At 37.8% G+C, this 20,545-nt stretch overlaps 2 protein-coding genes across 2 annotated transcripts in view; both read left to right on the forward strand.

The window, feature by feature from the left end:
* plcd4a (phospholipase C, delta 4a) overlaps nt 1–14,514 on the forward strand; it is a 28,462-nt gene extending 13,948 nt beyond the window's left edge. The window contains exons 9-16 of the mRNA XM_033977483.2: nt 1,273–1,425; nt 3,444–3,611; nt 10,598–10,754; nt 11,352–11,468; nt 12,001–12,179; nt 12,267–12,399; nt 13,437–13,586; nt 14,274–14,514. Of these exons, the coding sequence (XP_033833374.1) occupies nt 1,273–1,425; nt 3,444–3,611; nt 10,598–10,754; nt 11,352–11,468; nt 12,001–12,179; nt 12,267–12,399; nt 13,437–13,586; nt 14,274–14,362 (1,146 nt within the window). The 3' untranslated portion in view covers nt 14,363–14,514. The remainder of the gene's footprint in view (nt 1–1,272; nt 1,426–3,443; nt 3,612–10,597; nt 10,755–11,351; nt 11,469–12,000; nt 12,180–12,266; nt 12,400–13,436; nt 13,587–14,273) is intronic.
* A 1,990-nt stretch (nt 14,515–16,504) lies between these two features.
* Nucleotides 16,505–20,545, forward strand: part of slx9 (SLX9 ribosome biogenesis factor) — a 29,112-nt gene continuing 25,071 nt past the window's right edge. Inside the window, exons 1-2 of the mRNA XM_033977434.2 lie at nt 16,505–16,789; nt 17,213–17,339. Of these exons, the coding sequence (XP_033833325.1) occupies nt 16,607–16,789; nt 17,213–17,339 (310 nt within the window). The 5' untranslated portion in view covers nt 16,505–16,606. The remainder of the gene's footprint in view (nt 16,790–17,212; nt 17,340–20,545) is intronic.

Below are 20,545 nucleotides of genomic sequence, written 5' to 3' on the forward strand. Positions count from 1 at the left end.
AACATATTATGCAAGATCTGAACTAGCTCTGATTAATAGTTGGCTGTAGGTGCTGGGGTTTAGGTAGTGAGGATTTAGGGAGAGTCTTTTTAGGTTCATTTCTGTCCTATGAATGTGGCCTTTTTAGTATCAATACTAGATGAGCATCTAGTTTCAATACTAGAGAAATATGTACTCTGTATTTGACCCATCCCTCAATGTCGCTGGGGCACCTCAAGAGCAGTGGGATCCATCTTCAGATCTTGAGCCAGTCTTGGTCAGGACTACCTTAGCTGGAGGATTTGACCTATTGTGCATGTTTTGGGTTGGGGAAACCGGGAATGCCCAGAGGAAACCCACATGGACACATAGGGAAACATGCAAACTCCACACAGAAAGATCCGGGCATCCCAAGAATTGAACCTGGTACTTTCTTGCTGTAAGTGCGCTGCTGCTATGTAAATTTATAGTGGACCAAGAAAGTTTACTCAAGTAAGAGTAATGGTGAAGTGTAAGATCTCTTTTAGAATTTGAATTTACTTTAACTGGGAAGACACTTTATCATGAGGTCAACATTAATTATGTCTTAATTTAAACTAATTTCAGAATTGTTTGTTTAAAATAGCCAAGTATTGTATGACCTCGTCACAGTAAGTTACATTATTCTAACTTGGTGCAACTCTATAGTGTGTTGCTTTGACCCTTTGCTCCTCAGACAGCAGCGGTCCACAGGTGCACAAGGGTTTAGTTTCCCCACATGATAATACTTACTTTGTGTTGAGTTACAGCCTCCACTACCCCTCTGTCTTTCTCTCCTTTCCCTCCCTTTCTATCAATCTTCTATCCTCTCCCCCCCGGCCCTCTCTCCTCTCTTGCTCTCCCTTTTCTCCATTCTTCTCCTCCCTTCTTGCTCCCTCACTTCTCTCTTCTGTATCCTATCTTCTCCCTCCCACATCTCTAACCTCTCTCTTTCCCTCTCTCCCCATTTGTCTGCCCTCTGTCTGTCTCTTCCCATACACTCCTCTCTCTCCACTTACCCACATCCGTTAACCCCCCTTCTCTCTCAATCCACGCTTTCCTTCTCTCTCCTCTTTCTGCTCTTTCTCACCTCTCTCTGTCTTCCTCTCCTCTATTTGCCAATGTCCTCTCTCTTTCTATCCTTTCTCCGCTCTTTCTCTCTCACCTTTTGTCTCTCCTCTCTTTCTCTCTCTCTCACCCCTTTCTTTCTCTCTTTTCTCCTCTCTCTCGCCCTCCTCTCACTCCTCACCTCTCCCCCCCTCCTCTCTTGTACAGGTTTCGCCCTATCCCGTGATCATGTCCATAGAAAACCACTGCAGCGTGGAGCAGCAGCGCGTCATGGCCCAGCACCTCACCCTCATCCTGGGGGACAAACTGCTGAAAACCACCCTGGATGGAAGGCCTCCCATCGGGCTGCCCTCCCCCCACGTGAGCCTTTGTCCTCAATGCACCTTTCAAATACACCACAGCACACTAAAATATGTTTTTAACAACATGAACTGTGCATGAGTCATCTAGAAATATCCAAATAGTACAATATTATCATTGTATTATCATGCAATGTCCATCCCCTTTAAAATCCACCTAACCCAACTGAGAAAAGCTTGTGTGTATTAAACATGTTCAATAGCACGTGTTATGCCTCAACTTAAAAAATAAATAAATAAAATAATGTGTTCTTTGAGTCTCCGTTTGCAGCCGGACTCTAGATAGATAAATAGATAATGACACAGACTTTCTTTGCTGTGCAGCAAATTCACATGGCTGCCTTCACACATACACTACCCGTCAAAAGTTTGGACTCACCATCTCATTCAGTGTTTTTTTTTTCTTTATTTTTACTAGTTTCTACATTTTAGATACATATGGAAGACATCAAATATATGAAGTAAGATATATGGAATCATGTGAGGTGACGACTTTAAATTAGAATACAAAATATAAAAAAAATATATTTTCTTTGCTACATAATTCCATATAACTTACTTCACATTTTTGATGTCTTCTGTATGTATATAAAATGTAATATAGAAAGTAGTACAAATAAAGAGCAACCGAGTCAGAGCAGAGATGGGACATTATCTCTCTATCACTCCGTGCACCAGAGCTCTACAGCAGAGGAGAAGAACAGGCCTGACACACGAGACACCACGACAGAAAGAGATTTATGTGAGACTAGGCCCATCACGATTACATATTTTGAAGCACGATATATTGCTGAAGAAAATATAGACCATAAACCATAATATTGAAACTAGATTATGCCCCTGACACAATGACCTATAAGTAGAATTATCCCCCCAAAAAATTTTAACTGTCTTTAAAAACATGAACTGCAATAATAATAATGAATCATAGAAGTTATTTATTCAACCCTCCGCAGCTCAAATCTGCTGTAGTACAAAAAAACATAACAAAAAGTACCTCAATTAATATTGACCCTCAAAAATAATTGTTCCATCTATCATATATTGAAATATAAGTCGATATAGTAATTATTGTAACAGGCCCATGAGAGACCCTGATGAGACAAAGGAGAGAAGAACAGGACGTTTGGGGTAGAAATTGGACCAATCACAGGGCAGCATGTTTGGGCGTAAGCCAAAGGTGAAGGTCAGAGCACCCAAACGAACCAAAATAAACCTTCTGAATCCCACCAGGGGCAATTATCTCAAGCAGTAAAAAAAACGCATAGTGGACAACAGAACATATGACACAGCAAAGCAATAGCCTCCGTGCACATCGGCACCCGCTATTCCAGGTCACTAGGGACAGGCAGCGTGACCATTTCTGCTCTAATGTAGCAGCTCTAATGTAATGTCTATGAGGTTTTTGCCAAGTGGCACTAAATCAATAAATCCTGACAGATCAGGCAGTGGAGAGGGAGCTGCAGGTGGATGTCACACATGTTAAATACAGCCTTGTTTTTAAAAGCTGGCAGAGGGAAGCACTTTGTGCATTAGTGGATGAGAAAGATGCCATGCTCTGATTTTTTGGCTTGTTCTGTTGTGAGGCTTTAACCAATCAGCTTTGAGTATTTCTAATTGCTTTCTACAGATTGTAAAAATGTAGATTGATAAATATAATAGATTTCAGCCTCCTGTTATAATGGGTGTTCTGACTTTCACCCGTTCAAAAGATATAATATTTTGCTTTGTCATCATTCTGGGTTCATGGGTCCATTTAGGTTTGATGTTCAACTAAAAAGGTGAGTGACTAAATGAAAAGGAGGGACTTGTTTAACAGCACAAATCAGCTCAACTGTTGTAGTTCTAGTTAAGTCAGTTCTTTATGGTCAGATTTAGGTAAATTAAAGCTCAGATGAAAGTCTAACAAAACCTTAGACAGGGCAGAGCCTACAGTTAGCATCGCACCCCCAGGGAATGTTGATCACATTAGCTGCAACTGTATCAACAGTGTGTTTATTCTGTCCCTGTATTCTGTAGGAGCTGAGGGGTAAGATCCTGGTGAAGGCCAAAAAGATCGGCGGTCTGGAGGAGAATTTCTGTGGTTTGGGGGAGGATTCTTTAACAGCAGAGGTCAGTGATGAAGACGAGGGAGGAGAGATCGATGAAGACAGTATCCACCGAGACAGCCTACGACGAAGAGTCATGGTGTGTGTGATAACTACTGTATTTTCACTATGATCTGAACTCTCTTCTAAGTGTACTGCTTTTAGACATATTTTGAAATCCCAAAAACATTTAAACCTTGGTGGAAAGTTGGGTATTAATTGGTAACTGCATTATAGTAATTGAGGGTGGGTAGCTCTTAACTAAAGTAATAACAATAATTCATTTACATTTGTGAGGTCTTAGCTTCCAAACAAGAAGAGGCCTGTCAGGTGTGTGGAAATGCAAGCTCGCTCACTTAAGGATACATGTTTTTCTAAGTTTTTCAGTGATATAAACATAACCAAAATGAAAAAAAAAACATGTTTTATTTTAGTTTATTTTCAGCTAAAAAGTTACATACTGTGTACTGTATATGGTGTTCACGTTTTTTGGTTCCTGTCAAAAGTCTTGCGACGGAGTTCTGGACTATCTGTCGTCGATAAAGTGTGTTTTGTGAGATGCCAGAATACTGTGCGTTACTGATTTGCCTGGAATATTCCAATGTGTGGCATTAAATATATCCACCTTGTATTTCTTCAATTACAGATGTTTATATTGCTCAATAATACCTTGAAAACATGCATTCTTCTCATGAACGAGGTAGCCTTTCCACAGATCTGACTTGTAAGTTAATGGTGTCACATGCTTGTCCCCATGCACATAGTTAGGATTAATGCCATATTGTGGAATTTGGGGCATTCTATTCTCGATCTCACGGTCTAATTAACTTGAACTAATTGATGATCAAATATTTTTAGACTGTCAATCTGTAAGTGCATTCTAAACAAAGATTACAGCTTTTGGCAGATTAAATTCTTAAAATACAGACACTCTCGCTGATGGAAGTCATTTTATTAATTGCTTAATTCACCAAATTCTGTGAGAGGAACATTGTTACTTAGATGGAGGTGCCATTGTTTTAAAAAGCTCCAAAAAGGCAATAAATTAATGGCTATTGCCGTAATTAAGTGGAAATCGAACACACAACCATCTTGCTCAGAGGCATCAATTGATACTTTTTATATCTACGGCGGCATGTTCGACTGTTACCATGGTGACACTACACTCATTAGCAAACACTGACAAAATGTCTTAAAACTCAAGAAAAATTACAAAATAAATTTAAACCACACAGAAGCCTGTGATCAATACGAGAGTTCATGGTCCTGTGTAGGAGTTTTATTCAACAAAAAAGTGAGAGTGACTAACTGAAAAACTGTTGTCTAATGCTAGCTAGCTTGTTAATTTAATTTTTTTTTTATTTATTTATTTCAGGGACAATGCACATTAATAAACATTTGCATGTAAATATGCCAGAATTAGCCCGAGGGCTATTTTTCATCCGTAGTCCCGGGACAGGTGTAAAATGTCAACCTGTAGGAAACAAAATACAATGGAATAAAAACAAGGTTATTATTTACACTCTAAAATCATTCTAACATACAGTCAGTCGCATACAACTCCATTCTTATAGTCATAAAACCACATTCAGCCATACATTCATTTTCAGCCACAAACACAACATACCGTTGTCTACATACACACACAGACACAAACAGACATACAACAAAACTCAAACAGAGGCAGGAGACAGGAGACAGGAGCATCGAGAGGTGGATGTTAGTGGTGACAAGACTGATTTTCAATTAACCATTTCTTTAACTGTAATTTAAATAAGGTGTAAGTGGGGTGACTTCTAATTGTGGTGGGGGTGGTGTTCCAGTCATGGGCAGCTTTCACAGAGAAGGTGGTTTGGCCAAAGAGACTTTTTCTGAGTGGGATGATGCAGTCCCCTCTCGATGCCCCTCTGGTTTCTTTTGTGGTCAGAGGTCCTGGTGTGAATAAACTGTGTGAGTGGAGGAGATGACAAGCCATGAATGATTTTATATATGAGACAGAGATGAGCATATTTGACCATGTTTTCCCAGTTCAGTAGATTGTGTTTCTGGAGGATTGGACAGTGGTGATAAGAGTGTGGTTTCCGATCAAGAGTTTTGATGGTCCGTTTATATGTGACTGTAATGTTATTTGAGAGGGACTTCTTAAATAGTTCACCTGTTGTAGTTCCAGCTAAGTCACTTCTTTATGGTCTGATTATGTTACATCAGCTGCACAATTTTGGGAAAAATATCTATTTGCGATTTTATTTCTGACTATTGTGATTAGATCAGTGGTTCTTTACCTGGGTTCGATCGAACCCTAGGGGTTCGGTGAGTCAGTCTCAGGGGTTCGGCGGAGGTCAAGACACGACTGCGAGCGTCTCCAGACATTGGCCCAATTCAACAAATACACCCTTTGATGTGTCTATGGAAGTACTAACTTAAATGAGCTGTTCGAATGACATAAAAACATAAAACGACATAAAAACGAAGAAAAGGAACAGACTTTGCTGTGAAAATGACATGAGAGTGGCACTTGCCAAGGTGAAGCCATGCATTTCTGAACTGGTCTCTCAAAATCAACAGCAGAAGTTACACTAATTTGCAGTAAATATTCATTATTATTCTAGCGCAATGGAAATTAGGCGATGGGTGTGTGTTAAAATGTTAAAAATAATAAATAGCATAAATAAAATATGTTCATTATTGAAATACATAAGGTTAAAAATTAAAATCATTTCAGTGTGGTAGTATTAAAAAAGGTCATGTCTTTGTTAAAAGGTATGTATGTAATTTGTTGTGAGTTAATGCATTGTATTGGTTTTATTCTTTGAACACAGTGATGTTAATGCACGGTTCATTTTGTGCACCAGTAAAAATATACATATGTTTTTGAGTAAACAAGGGTTCGGTGAATGTGCATATGAAACTGGTGGGGTTCAGTACCTCCAACAATGTTTAGAACCACTGGATTAGATATATTGTAATCAGTAGGCCTAATTCAATATTTATGTCCAAGAGGATTACCCAAGGCAAGAAGACTGAATTATGAACTGCTAAACTAATACAAGAAGGCCTATATCTGGAGAGGTTTAAGAAGCAGTGATCAGAGTTGGCATATTTTACACATATTTCGAGCCCCCAAACCAAAGACAGGATATGTAGTTATTTGCACATTAGGTTTGTGAAGTTGCAATGTACAGTTTTATCATGTTTTTGTATATCTATGGAGAATTGTTGTGCAGGAGCATGGGTGACGTAGGTTTGTGGGCTGAACATCGGACAGAATCTTACATCTACTTGTAAGGAACGTTCGAATAGAGCCCGGGAGAGATACAAAAATACTCAAACATGGATGGATGAAATCTAAAACCTCTTCATGCAGGTTTTTGATGAAGGAACAATATTATAACATGGTAGAAAGCTCAAAAAGTTCATATTGCCTCTTTAAAAAATATCCAAAGTGTTATGTACAGTACATTTTGGTTGGTGTTTGACAGTTGAAAAGGTTGTCACTATCATCAGTCGTACTTGTGTTACTGTAGATTGACACTGGTGAAGACAAATGTGGAAAGGCGTTGCGTAAAGTGTCTGGTCTCATGAAAATTTGAGCTGAGTTCAGCGGCAGCAGCAGACTGGTGTTGGGTATAGAGGTCTGTTTACACTCAGGTCAGGGACGCTGCCCTCACAACTACCCCATCTGCCCCCATCTGCCCCATCTGCCCCTGTGTACCTGTGGACTGGGATGAACCGACCGGAGGACAGGGTACATTCAAACATTGTCCAATATTCAGGCTTCTTATTTGACTGAAGTGCCTACCTGTACAATACTTAAAGTGCACATGCAGGTTAGACCACTAATTTAATAAAAAATGTAGTTAACATAATTTTATTAGATTTTACAAAAACTTGCTTTATTTTCCCTAGTTTGACAATTTTGATCAATTTTATAACCTTACTTCCTGGTTGGACATGGACAGCAGGTGTGACATACGTAGAGGTAATTCCATAACGGTTACCTAGCAACCATAATGTAAACAAGAGCCAAAACTTGTCTAAATTGCACAATAGTTATGATTAGTCTAATAAAAACATCTAAACTGTCAGAAAATGTCTTCCTTGTGCATTAATTGCATTTTGGATGTAATTCTCTGTTGACATACAGTAAGTAGAGGGATTTCTTTTTAGAACTCAGCGGTACTTCCTGTATTTTTCCTGCCCACATTACCACTTAACTGGTGTAAATATTTATTACAGGTAGTATACTATGCCACCAAACCAAGTCACAATTAGAAAAACATAAAAATCTGTCACATGCTGCCTTCTTTAGCTTATGATTATGCTTTCTATTCACAAAATGACAGGCTACGTGTTTTGTCTCATATGTACACCTTACATATTTTGTTTCTTTCTTCAGAGCTTGAAAAGTAAAAGTAAACCTTTCTTCAGCCTTACAGTTACAGTGTATATAGGCTAGGTGTGCTGAGATGACTGCTCTCTCTATAAGGGAAATCTGATCTTGCCATGTGGATAATTGAACTCTGTAATCACCTCTCCTAATGACACAGCCCTTAATGTCCCAGTGCATTCACTCACAATAAACTTAACTGTTACATGTGGAAACCAGGCAGGTCTTATGTTACATCTCTTATTGTACTGTCCTCTGTGTAAATAACTGTCTGTTTACTGATGAAACTGGTATTTGTTTTCATGTATTTGCTATTTCTGTTGTCATTGCCAGAGACAGGTGCAGCATTTCAGTGCGAAGTTTGTCTGGGTGCGTAATCCGCTTTCTGCCATCAACCTAAGCACACACAAATCCTCATTTTTACTGTCTTAAAAATGTGAAAGACGGAACTAGTTCAATTTAAACAGTTTGCAGTGGTTCAAAGTTAGTCCTCACTTACCTTATGCATTTAGAGTATCCTAGTTATGCAGCGCAATGAGTTTGTAAGCGGTTTTCAATTTGTATATATGTATATTTGTACTGGGGCAACTCAAATTTTGCTCAAACTTATGGGATAAAGTCTTCAGTCTTCGATCTTCACATGGCTAACAGCCCATTAAGGTCATTTTGGAATAATATATTATGGCCCAATTCTATATGTATTTAAAATTAAAATTTGCAGCTGACAGCATGCTCCTGTATCACTTCTGCAAACTAAGTCCATAAGGAAAGCTCAGAGCAGTTAGCCTCATGTTTAGTAATAGTCACCTGATCTCCTGAGGTAATGCGGTATCAGCAGGTGAGTCCAGTCCGGGTCCTGGCTCAGATCCAGGCCAGATCTTGGCTTAGACCTGGTCTAGGGAGGCCCTGTCTGTTGGAATCTCCTGTTTCATCCACACCAGGTTCACCGCGGTTTTGGCGCGTCACATGTTTGATGTTTATAGACACCTGAGGAGTTCTGATACTGCATGAGAAAGTACTTGGTCTAACCCCAACATCTAATACTGCTCTTTATAAAAGGGTTGAGAGAATATGGGCTTGAGAGTTATTGATTGGAAAAATCATTATCTGGACTTGTAGACTTCACAAACTAGAAACTTGCTTCAGTGATATGGTGCGACGTAAAACAATAGTGAAATGATAAAATAAAAGGCACGGAATAACTTTGAACCACTGCAAACTGTTTAAAATGAACTAGTTCTGTCTTTCACATTTTTAAGACAGTAAAAATGAGGATTTTGCATGTTTAGGTTGATGACGGAAAGCGGATTACTCACCCAGACAAATTTCACACTGAAATGCCGCACCTGTCTCTGGCAATAACAACATGAATAGCAAATATATGGAAAAACTGGGACCTTGCTTCAGTGGTATGGTGCAATGTAAAACAATAGTGAAATGATAAAATTAAAGGCAAGGATAAAAAAGCGTGTTAAAAAAAGACTTTGAATATAAACACAACATTTACAGTGATGAAAGCCAAGATGCAAAAAGTTATCACAAGACACTGTTCAACATTCTCTATGTGTAACGCCTTCACACTGCTTATTTTTTTCCTTTATTTGGTTAAAATATTCAGAAATATACAATTAATACAATCATTTCACCAGTCGACTGCTAAAATAATCGTTAGTTGCAGCTAGATATCAACCGATATAGGTTTTTTTTTATATCGATTGTTTAGAATCCAGAGCAACTGATGGCCGATAAACTCTGCCAACATGTAGGGGCCGATTTTGATTATTTCCCCCAAATTATTTCATTTAAATTTGCTACAAACTTGCCCTAAGCCCTTTTTTTTTTTTTACCACAAACCTTTAAGAGAGCAGTGTAGCTATATCTTCATATTAAAGTGTTAATATAAAGCTTTGTTTGTGTTCTTAGGCATCAGATTGACCAAAACTAAATATCAGCCTATGCTAGAGATTTAAGGCTGATAGCTGATACTCTAGAAAGTCCAAATATCACGGAATATCTCTCTCTAGTTGCAGCACTAAGTAGTGAGTTTTTAAGGCTGTAGTGTAGATGATTAAACAGATTATAGTGCAGGACTGTTTTGCATTGTCTAATGAGACTAAAAGGCCCTTCACCAGCTTGTGGTTCTCAGGCTTAATTAACTTCACTAAAATTTTAATACTAGGGAAAACTAGGCAAACATTTTAGCACAGTCTTGAATCCTCTTTATCTTTATTTATACAGAGAAAGGCAACAATTAAAGCAATTAGGCTCTTTTTCATGGGCGCCCTGTTTAAAATACAGTACAAACAGAAAAACAAACAAAACAAACAAACATATACAAAGTATACTGTATATAAGTCCATATAAAAGATCAAAAGCCTGTGTCTGTATAAAACTTTGTTACCAGATTATGAAATTGTGATTGTGTCAAGAAGTATCCACTTTTGCTTTTCCTTGGAGTGTATTTCATTTTTGTGAAGCAAAACAGCTTAAAGCCTCTTTCCAGTCTCAGTTTTGATGCGGCTAATCCTTAGACTGATGCAGTAATGAGATCTGGTATAGAATATAATAATCTTAACTTGTCTGGTAACGTGGCGCTAACCTTTAACCTTTATCTAACCTGAAAATTCTCAGTTGCAGGGTCACGACGGCTCTGGTGCATTTGTTTCATTATTTTGCGTTACACTTGTTTGTTTGTCCAGAAGTCGAAGCAGCGTTTGTCCAAGGAGCTGTCGGACTGTGTGGTTTACTGTAAGAGCGTTCACTTCAGGAGCTTCAAACACTCCAGAATCCACTCCAAGTTTTATGAAGTCGTTTCCTTCACCGAGTCCAAAGCCCGGAAGCAGCTCAAAGAGGCCGGTAAGAGAGTTCAAATACATATCATAGTCACTTGTTAAACTACATTTACTACAGTTCCCTTTTTTTGCAATTAGTCAAAAAAAAGGACTGAATAAATGGTAGATAGATTAACATAATTTCCATGGAGTCCAGCTGGTGGCAGACCTCTGTTGTGGAATTTCTAATAGTAAAAACCTTAAAAATATAAAATACCAGAAAAGTTACATATTGCATCTTTATGAGAACGCAGTATCATATACACATGGTTTGGAAAAAAGGTTGAATTTCAAACCATCATATTATTTATTATGTATTTATTTTTACCATTTCTAGATCTGTTTTTATCTGTTTTCATTCAGCAAGGCATGTTTATGTGTATAGCACAAATACACAGAGTAATTTAAATGAAACTCAAAACCTTTCAGTATTAACAGCTAACAGAACCATTTTGAGCCTGGATTTAAACATTGTCAAAGTAGAGGCCTGTCTCACATCTTCAGGAAGACTGTTCCAGAGAACTGTTCATCCCTCATATTTAGTCTTTTGCAACTAGAACAATTTGTTATCTAATATCCAAAATCACCATGTTCATAATATTTCCTTCTCTTTGTTTATCAGGAGCAGAGTTCGTGTACCATAACGCCCGACAGCTCACCCGAGTCTACCCCAGCGGATTCAGAACTGACTCCTCCAACTACAACCCCCAGGAAATGTGGAATGTCGGCTGCCAAATCGGTAATACAGGACTAAAGCAGGACTAAACCAGGACTAAACCAGGACTAAACCAAGACTACAGCAGGACTAAACCAGGACTAAAGCAGGACTAAACCAGGACTGAACCAAGACTAAAGCAGGACTAAACCAGGACTGAACCAGGGTTGAACCAGGGTTGAACCGAGACTAAACCAGGTCTAACCCAGGATTGATCCAGGACTCAACAAGGGCTGAACCAGAACTGAACCAGGACTAAACAAGGACAAAACCAGGACAAAACCAGGTCTGAACCAGGAGTAAATCAGGTCTGACCCATGACTAAACCAAGTCTAACTCACTAAAGCAGAATTAAACCAAGGCTAAACCAGATCTTGTTCAGGACTTAACCAGGATTACCCCCAGGACAAAACCAAATTGCTCAACATCCTTATTAATTTTTCCTGCTTCTAACACATCAACTTTGCTCTGAAACTTTGAACCAGGCCTAAAACCAGGTCTAACCCAGGAACCATAACGGAGAGATAATTTAAATATGTTCCTTGCTTTATTATAGTTGCATTGAATTTCCAAACTGCTGGGGAAGGCATGGACCTAAACGATGGCCTGTTCAGTCAAAATGGCGGTTGTGGTTACGTCTTGAAGCCCAGTTTTATGAGAGAAGCCGAAAGGAGGTTTGACCCTGACAACCCACAGAAACTGGACGGATACCAACCACTCATCCTCACTATACAGGTCACTTTATTTAATCTATATATTCAAAAAATATACGTTAATAAGTAAGTTAAAGTTTAGCTAAATATTGTGATTTGTGGTTTGCAGGTGATCAGTGGTCAGCAGCTGCCCAAAGTGAACATAAAGGAGGGCTCCATAGTGGACCCTCTGGTGAGAGTGGAGATACACGGAGTCCCTCTGGACCAGAACAAACAGGAGACCAGGTGGATCGAAAACAATGGTACAGGACTAACACAACCAGGACTAAACCAGGACTAAACCAGGGCTTAAACCAGGTCCAACACAGGTCTAAACAAGAATTAAACCAGGTCTTAGCCATAAATAAAGCAGGACTAAACCAGGTCTAACCCAGGACTAAACAAGGAGTAAGCCAGCACTAAACCAGGTCTTACTCAGGACTAAACCAGATTTAAACCAGGTTTTAGCCAGCACTAAACCAGGATTAAACAAGGACTAAACCAGGACTAAACCAGGACTAAACCAGAACTAAAGAATGACTAAATCAAGATGACACCAGTTCTTAGCAGGACTAAACAAGGACTAACCAGTTTTTACTTGGACTAAACCAGGACTACACACAAACTAGTCAGAACTAAAACAGGATTAAACAAGGACTAAACCAGGTCTTAGTCAGGACTAAACCATAACCCAAATGTAGACTACACTAGGTCAAACTCAGGACTAAACCAGGTCTTACCCCGGACAAAGAGTATGGCACAAGCAGAGTTTTAATGTTAATTATTCAAGAAATGCACTGCCAAAAGGAAAGTTCAACAAGGGCTGCAAATAGCAGTCTAATCAAAATCAGATTTGAATTAGTTCAATTAGCAAATCTGCAATATTTGAAGGACTCATTTTCTCCACAAAACAAAAAGATATTCAGTTTATCCAGTCCTGTAGTTTAGATCTGTACAGACATGTTCTGAAATGTGATTCTTGTATTAGTTTGTCAGTTCAGATTTCAGTCTTTTTGGCAATTCTGACTCTTGACCTGGAGGAGGGCCCACACCTGCTTGTTGCCATGGAAATGTTGTTCATTTGGTTATAATCTTCCACAGTATGGCATAAAACATGTCTCCATGGAGATTGTTCCGAAATATGGTTTTAACTTATTATTTCCATGGAGTCATGCAGGTGACATTCCCCACCCAGAAAGTTGCATTTTGGTGCTTTTAATTAATTAATTCATTTTTTTTTTTTACATTTATAGTTGTTGAATTGAATTGAAAGAATAGAATATTTGTATTTTTCGTACAGGTTTTAACCCTGTTTGGTACGACACTCTTCGCTTCACGATTCACGCACCAGAGTTGGCCCTGGTCCGTTTTGTGGTAGAGGATTATGACAAGACCTCAAAAAATGACTTTGTCGGCCAGTACACTCTGCCACTGAGCTGCATGCAACAAGGTAATAACAATCTATATCCCTGTGTGTCAGATGTCCTCCCGTCCTCCTGTATTACATCCCTGTGTGTTGGATGCCCTCCCCATGATGGGTTGAATGCAGAGGACAATTTTCTCTACGCAGACAACCTTAACCTTAACTTTCTATATCCTTGTGTGCCAGATGCCCTTCCACTGTAAATTTTCTCTTTGAAATTATTGTTTTTTTCTCAGTCTTTTTTCAAAGCAAAACATATTTTCTAGTCAGCTGTAGTCTAAAAAAATAATTGCTGACTCATCGACAACTAAAACAATCATTCGTTACAACCGTAATTGGAACGAGACCATATTTAGAGCTTTTGAAATATTCCTCCATCTATCGGTTTCCATTCATCACTACATTTCCTCTCATACATTTTAGCCATTATTTTTAATTTTGCCGTGTCTGCAGCGCATTACGTCGGCCTATAATCTATTACCGAATAATTTTCTGCCTTGCTAGCTAAGTCAGCGTTTTCCCCCGCTCCCCTGCTGTTTTTGCACTGCTGACCACTTTCTTTCACACGTGGGCTAAAAGGCACTAGCATCAGTCTTGTGGGTCTAATTTTACCCAGAGTTCTCCAGGTGCGCAGGGACGTTATTAGCATACGCGCTAAATGTCAGGTGTACAGCTTGGAGAAGAGGAGGCTAACCTTTTGTTCTGTGTCCTCAGGTTACCGCCACATACACCTGCTGTCTAAAGATGGAACCAGCATCCCTCCGTCCTCGCTGTTCGTGCATGTTCGCATCACTGAGCTGTAGAAATTGTGAAACATTTATATATGTGGCAGTTTAAAGCCACTTTACGTGATTTTTACTGTCTCCAAAAGGTGAAAAACAGAACTAGTGGTACAATGTTATTCTTCACTTACCTTATGCATTCCGAGAATCCTGATTATTCACCACAATGAGTGTATAAGCGCTTTTCACAACTTTCATAGACCAGAGTGGAGTTTTGTCATCTTGGTAAAGCTAACAACAACTAGTATGCTAACTGAACACCTGATTCTTGGACAGCAAAACACTTTAGAATGAAGAGCTGCTTGTACAATGTATCTGTACTGAGGCAGGACAAATTTTGTTCAAATACATGGAAATACAAAATCAGATACATAGCCTTTAAATGCTGACAGTTTAAAACACTGTACTAAATACTAGCTAAAGTGTATCCATGATTTGATGTAAGACTGGGGTCTAAGACTAAAACAACCATGTTAACCCAGGACCCCTGTACTGTAAATTGCAATTGACACATAATTTAACTTATCTAGTGGAGGCTCCACCAACTGCTTGTCTCCATGGAGATGTTATTGCTTTGCCTGGAATATTTCGCAGTAAAGACAAGCAGTTGTTGCAGGTCAGATCTGTGAAAAGGCAAGCCTGTTCACAGTAAGTTGTATTTTTGCAACTGCAAACCTTTTAAATCTAGTTTAAATATATTTAAATAAATATAAATAATAATAAATATATTTAAATATATTTATTTAAATTGTTTACTTATTTTGTTATTTGACCTTTTTTCAGTTGCATGTTTTCATTAGAAAAATCACATTTGTCATAAATATTTTTATCTTTCAGCTTATATATGATGAAATAGGAAATTTGTCCCATTTGCACACACATATATTTCTGAGTCCTACTACAAAGTACATGCATTGCCCTTAGCTTAATATTCATTATTTTCAATGCTATTTTTATTCCAGTTTGGTTATATTTTACTAGATGGCATAGTTGTAGTTAGTCACATCTACTCCTAAATGTGCATTCTGTCCTCTTCAAGGAGAGTTTAGTCTGTTTACCCTTGTTTCCTCTGTATAAATCATCTTTAAATTTCATATCTCATCTCATTATTTGTTGTGGTAAAATAATACTGCCAAATGTGTTGTTTGCATCTTGTGGGCTGTGACTTAATGTATTTTAAATTAGTTGCTGTATTAATTATTGGTAGTATGAAAATATATATGTGATTGTAAAATTGTTTTGTGTTAACAACTGTGCCACAAATAGGTTTAGGTACCACTCCATCAGTATTCATCATAAAATAGCACTACTTCACTGACATTTAATTTTTGCTTTTAGTTTTGCTTCAATACTAACATAAGATATATATTTATTTTATTGGCAAAATGACTGTTGTTGGACCCATTTTTGATTACGTAACATGATTTCCTACCTGTCATTTTTAACCCTTTATGTGTCATTGTATTGTTTTGTGAGCTGTGCTGTACATACTGTATTACCTATAGTGCAATTGTGTTTTGATATGTCTATTTTTGTATAAACCCATGTACAATGTTTAATTTGTGTCTTTATTTGTTTTTATTGTGGAAAGTGTCATAATATTTCCAACAAAAAGTAAATAAATATTCATTTTGATTTTGAATGTGGTTGGAAAACCAGCTGGTTTAAGGGTGTAACTGATATTTGCTAATAAAATTCACGTTGAAGGCCTAATACAGTTTTTAAACCCACTTACTTTTTGTAATAAAATCTGAAACCTCTTGCTATTATATATTGGTTAGTTGGTAAAATGCTATGAAAAATTTCAAGGATATAATGTAACTTAAAAAGCGATATATATTACAAAAATAGGCAAATAAAAAGCACAAACTGAAGCGGAACCTTTATTTATACCAATTGCGTTCCTCCGGGAATCTAAATGTGTTGCACCGCCAGAACAGCTGTTGAGCTAAAAGCTAACATTGCTAGCAGTTCCTCGTGATTTTCATATTAAAACCTTTCTTTTCACAGTTTTTGTGCTTGAACTTGAACGAAGATACGCGTCACATTTTACATATACTTTAAATACATGTATTCTCAAGTTAAGTATCGCCATTAATCATCATTTTATTCTAATTTTAGCAAACGGATATGACAAATTTATTCTACTTCCGGTAGTAACAAGTCCAGTTTGTTGACTTTACAAAAACACATGTGGTTATTCTAGGTTCTTGACAGTGGGTTGTTTTTGTTGTGTTTTGGCAGAGTTTGGGGTGAAAATTAAAAATGGTTGGTAAAATAAAACACGTCCGACAGAAGCTCCACCAGGAGGCGGTGAAGTTCGAGCCCAGTGGCCGCCAGCAGGCACCTGTCCCCGGGTTCCTGACAGATAAGCCCCCCGCTCTACTGGGGACCCAAAACAGTCCAGCTGAAGAGAAGAAAGAGGACACAACAAAAACTACTCCACAGGTTTGTTACAGTATAAACATTTGTATTGAAAAGTAAGTTATTTCAAATCATACTATTCTCATTCTTTTGTATTTACATTTTATAGAATCAATTTGTGCTCTCTATATAATTTTTTGTATGACTTTTTTGGACTTTTGTTTGCAATTTGCAACATGTATGTGACCAGTGCCAAGTTCATTTGTCGCAGTTTTTAATATTTTTGTACTATAATTCAGTTGACCTATACTCGTGGTTTAGAGATGTTGTCATTTGTACTAATAATATTATCTGTCATAATTGTTTTCCAACAGGCTCTGTTTATTGTCTTTTACAATTGTGAATATCAAAGTCATTTTATTAACATGTATTTAGTTTATATAATATTAGCCTAATTAAAGGCAAATAATACATGAGTAATACATAATTGTCACCTTGTACGTGTAGACCCAGACTAAAGCTCAGAGTTCTTTTCCATCGGGAATCTTCTCGGGGACAAAGATCTCTGCAGACGCCCTCAAACAGACGCTAAAGTTTGAACAACCTCCAGATCTGCCTCCACAGCCCAAGAAAGGTAAGAAAATCAGTGATGAAAAAATGAAGGACAGTTGGGGTAGTGATTAACATTTTAAAACAAGCATTTTATCTTCTTAATAAGAAAAAGTCTTAAAATTTCATGTAGGAATCAGTGGATTATCCCTTTACCGTTGATTTTGTTTTGACGTGCAAACATATTTCCAGAATTTCTTGGCATAATGAATATATATTGAACCAAGGACCCAAGCTTTTACCCACTGCCCTTTGCTTAGTTGACTATAATCCATATAATAACTGCTGCTGTTTCAATAATTACGAGATTAGTTGAAGTCTTCTAATTTTTCTTCGAACAATGACTTTTCACAATTTGCAGTGGGGAATTGTAAATATGAATTCAAGTTATTATGATTTTAAGTGTTTTATCAATTTAATCACAAGTTTTATTTTTGTATTACATAATTTTTTGAACATGTAAATTCAATCGGTTGTTTGTACTTCTCAACTGAGGGTACATACAGGAGATGGCTATTGGTCTGAAATGGGTTAATGCAAGTTTATTTTGTATGAGGCTCTGTAAATTGTAAGATTAAACATGGACGCAAGTAGTTGACACCAGTAAGCCAAGTTACAAGCCAGCTCTGTGGAGAGGTGAGCCAGCTCACAATAAGAATGTATATCTTTCATGAAAAACAATGGATAACTGCAAGATACATTAGTTGAATACCATACTGGGGAGCATTCCAGCCAAACCAATAACATTTCCATAGAGACAGACAGGTGGCAGACTCCTCACCAGAAAAGTTACATAGTGGGCATTTAAATTGTAAAAAGAAATCTGTAAAATATCAAAGATGCACAGAATCTTGTGAGCTGCTTGTTCAGTTTGTTTTATTTCCATCATCCATGGTTCTGCTATATTCTTCCACTCCCGTATCTTTGTTCATGGGTCCGACTGAAGCCCCATAGAGCGGTACTACGCTTTGGTACAAGTCTTCACACTTGAGTTCTGTCTGCAGAGCCTTCCTTTGTGCTTCTAGCTCTCTTTGTAGAACCAGGATGCGCCTTCTCACGGCCTCCATCTTGGTTTGGACCTGCCTGTTCATCCTCTCTGTCCTGACCTCTATCAGGGTTAAATCATACATTTGCAGCGCTAGGCTATTGTGTGCTTGATCTTTACACAGTTCGTGGCCTTGTCGCTGGTTCAGAACATTCAAATTGTTTGCGTTTTGACTTGCTCTCTCTTTGCACTTCCTCATTTGCGCAGACACCTTTTGTGACATTTTTGTAAGATCATCCATTTCGTATTGCGCTTCCTGTAGCTTCCACCACATCTCCTCTTCATTCTTTCTCATATCGTGGATTTGTTTCCTCATCACTTTGCTGGTTTTTAACTGTTGAAGATGGCATGCGTTTTTTAAATTCCTCCACGTGAACTGAACATTTCCACGCAAGTTCGTAGATCTTTTGAGTAAATTGTCACACGTGTTTTGTAGCTTGTTGCATTCGGACTTCCACTGATCGTAGCTAATGTGCTGTTGTTTTGGTTCAGTTTGTGGACTTTCTTGCAAATTACTGTGCGTCACGCAGCTAGCTATTAGCTTAATCGCTTCGGATTTGTCTTGAAAATCCGTATAGAGGTGTTTATAAATTTCTCTTAGTGAATCCAGTTGAACTTGAAGGAGGACAATGTGATTTCTCAAGTGGCTAATTATCTCATTGGTTAGATGTTGCTCTTTTTTCAACTCTGCATACACATCTTCACGCACAAATTGATCAAAATCTTCCTTGAACTTGACACATTCGCTGATAAATTTAGCATACGCCTGGCGCTCCTCCAACTTGTTCTCAATATTGCGTTTGAGCTGCTCTAATTCAACAACCTCTCCTCCGACACGGCTAATGCTAAGTGCTGTTAGCAACTGCCACTTGCCCAGTTCGTGATGGCGGGTTGCTAAGTGACGAGAGGTACCGCGGACATCGGTGGGTAAAGAGGAGAGGTCGACGTTGACGTTGAGGGAACAGGCGATGCCATCACTGATCTTCATGAGCGGAGCCGAGTCCATCAGGTTTTGGAGTGACAAGCGGTTGTGGCATTCCTCAAGCAATTCACAGCCATGTAGTGGACAGGCTCTCCTAGAATAACAGAAAGAAAAGTTATACTAGAGATTTGGGCTGAACGATTTGTGAAAAAACATCTGATATCTGAGACAAGCATTGTGATTAGATTTGCGATTTATGTTTTAAATATAGGATTCTGTTCAAAGTTCACATTTTAAACTCGTCCAGAAGAATTGATAAGAAGACTGAAATATGACCTGACAAACTAATACAAGATGTTTGTATAGCTCTAAACTACAGAGTCAACAGTTTTTATGCAGAATAAGACAACAGATTTTCTTTGGGGAGTGAATTATGGTACTTCAAAAACTGCAGCCTTTGGAATTTACTAATTGCGTCCATTCAAAGAGAGACTTTGATTTTGATTACAATTCATCTTGCAGCCTACTAGAGATATGGTTAGGCAATATGCTAAAAAACTGAAACACATTTATTTCTCATCACATCTTATTTCTATTTTTTTATTTATTTATTTTTATTTTTGCCTGATTAAAACAAACAAATAAATTACTTTCAATATTAATTTCCTGAACATAATCAATGCAGATTTTTAATTAGTGTCATTATTACAAAAAAATGTGTCAAATTTCTTCTTCCAGACTCTCCATTTGCTCCAAACCACAGAGGATTGGCTGTGGACATCTCCATTCTATCTAGAGAATATATCTTAAAATGTATATGACAAGCTTTCATGTTTTTTGTTTTTTTTAACATAACCTCGGTTGATGGAATAATACTGTGCATAGTTTTACACATATATTCTTTCAACCCTTAACGTCACAGTATATATGTGTTATATTTATTAACACATAATAGCTGGCTACTATTAAAACACATTTTATGTAGTTTCAGGTTTAGCATATAATTGAATTAAGTTTTTACTTTGTTGTCATTGTAACCATGTAAAATTCACTCACAAACACCAGTTATAATGTTGAAGTAGACTGAACTAATCTGTCTGTGCTATTTCTGCATAAATAGTGGTTCCAAAATCCTTTAAATTAAACTTAAATTACTTAAATCTTTAAATTTCTTACCTCATTTTTGCTCTTTTTAATAAAGCGCGTGTCCGAAGTGCAAATACAAACAGTTAGGGTTTGAACGTTTCCATAGCAACAGTGTGTA

The sequence above is a fragment of the Periophthalmus magnuspinnatus genome, chromosome 2 (genome assembly GCF_009829125.3).
Source record: "Periophthalmus magnuspinnatus isolate fPerMag1 chromosome 2, fPerMag1.2.pri, whole genome shotgun sequence".
Lineage (NCBI taxonomy): Eukaryota > Metazoa > Chordata > Actinopteri > Gobiiformes > Gobiidae > Periophthalmus > Periophthalmus magnuspinnatus.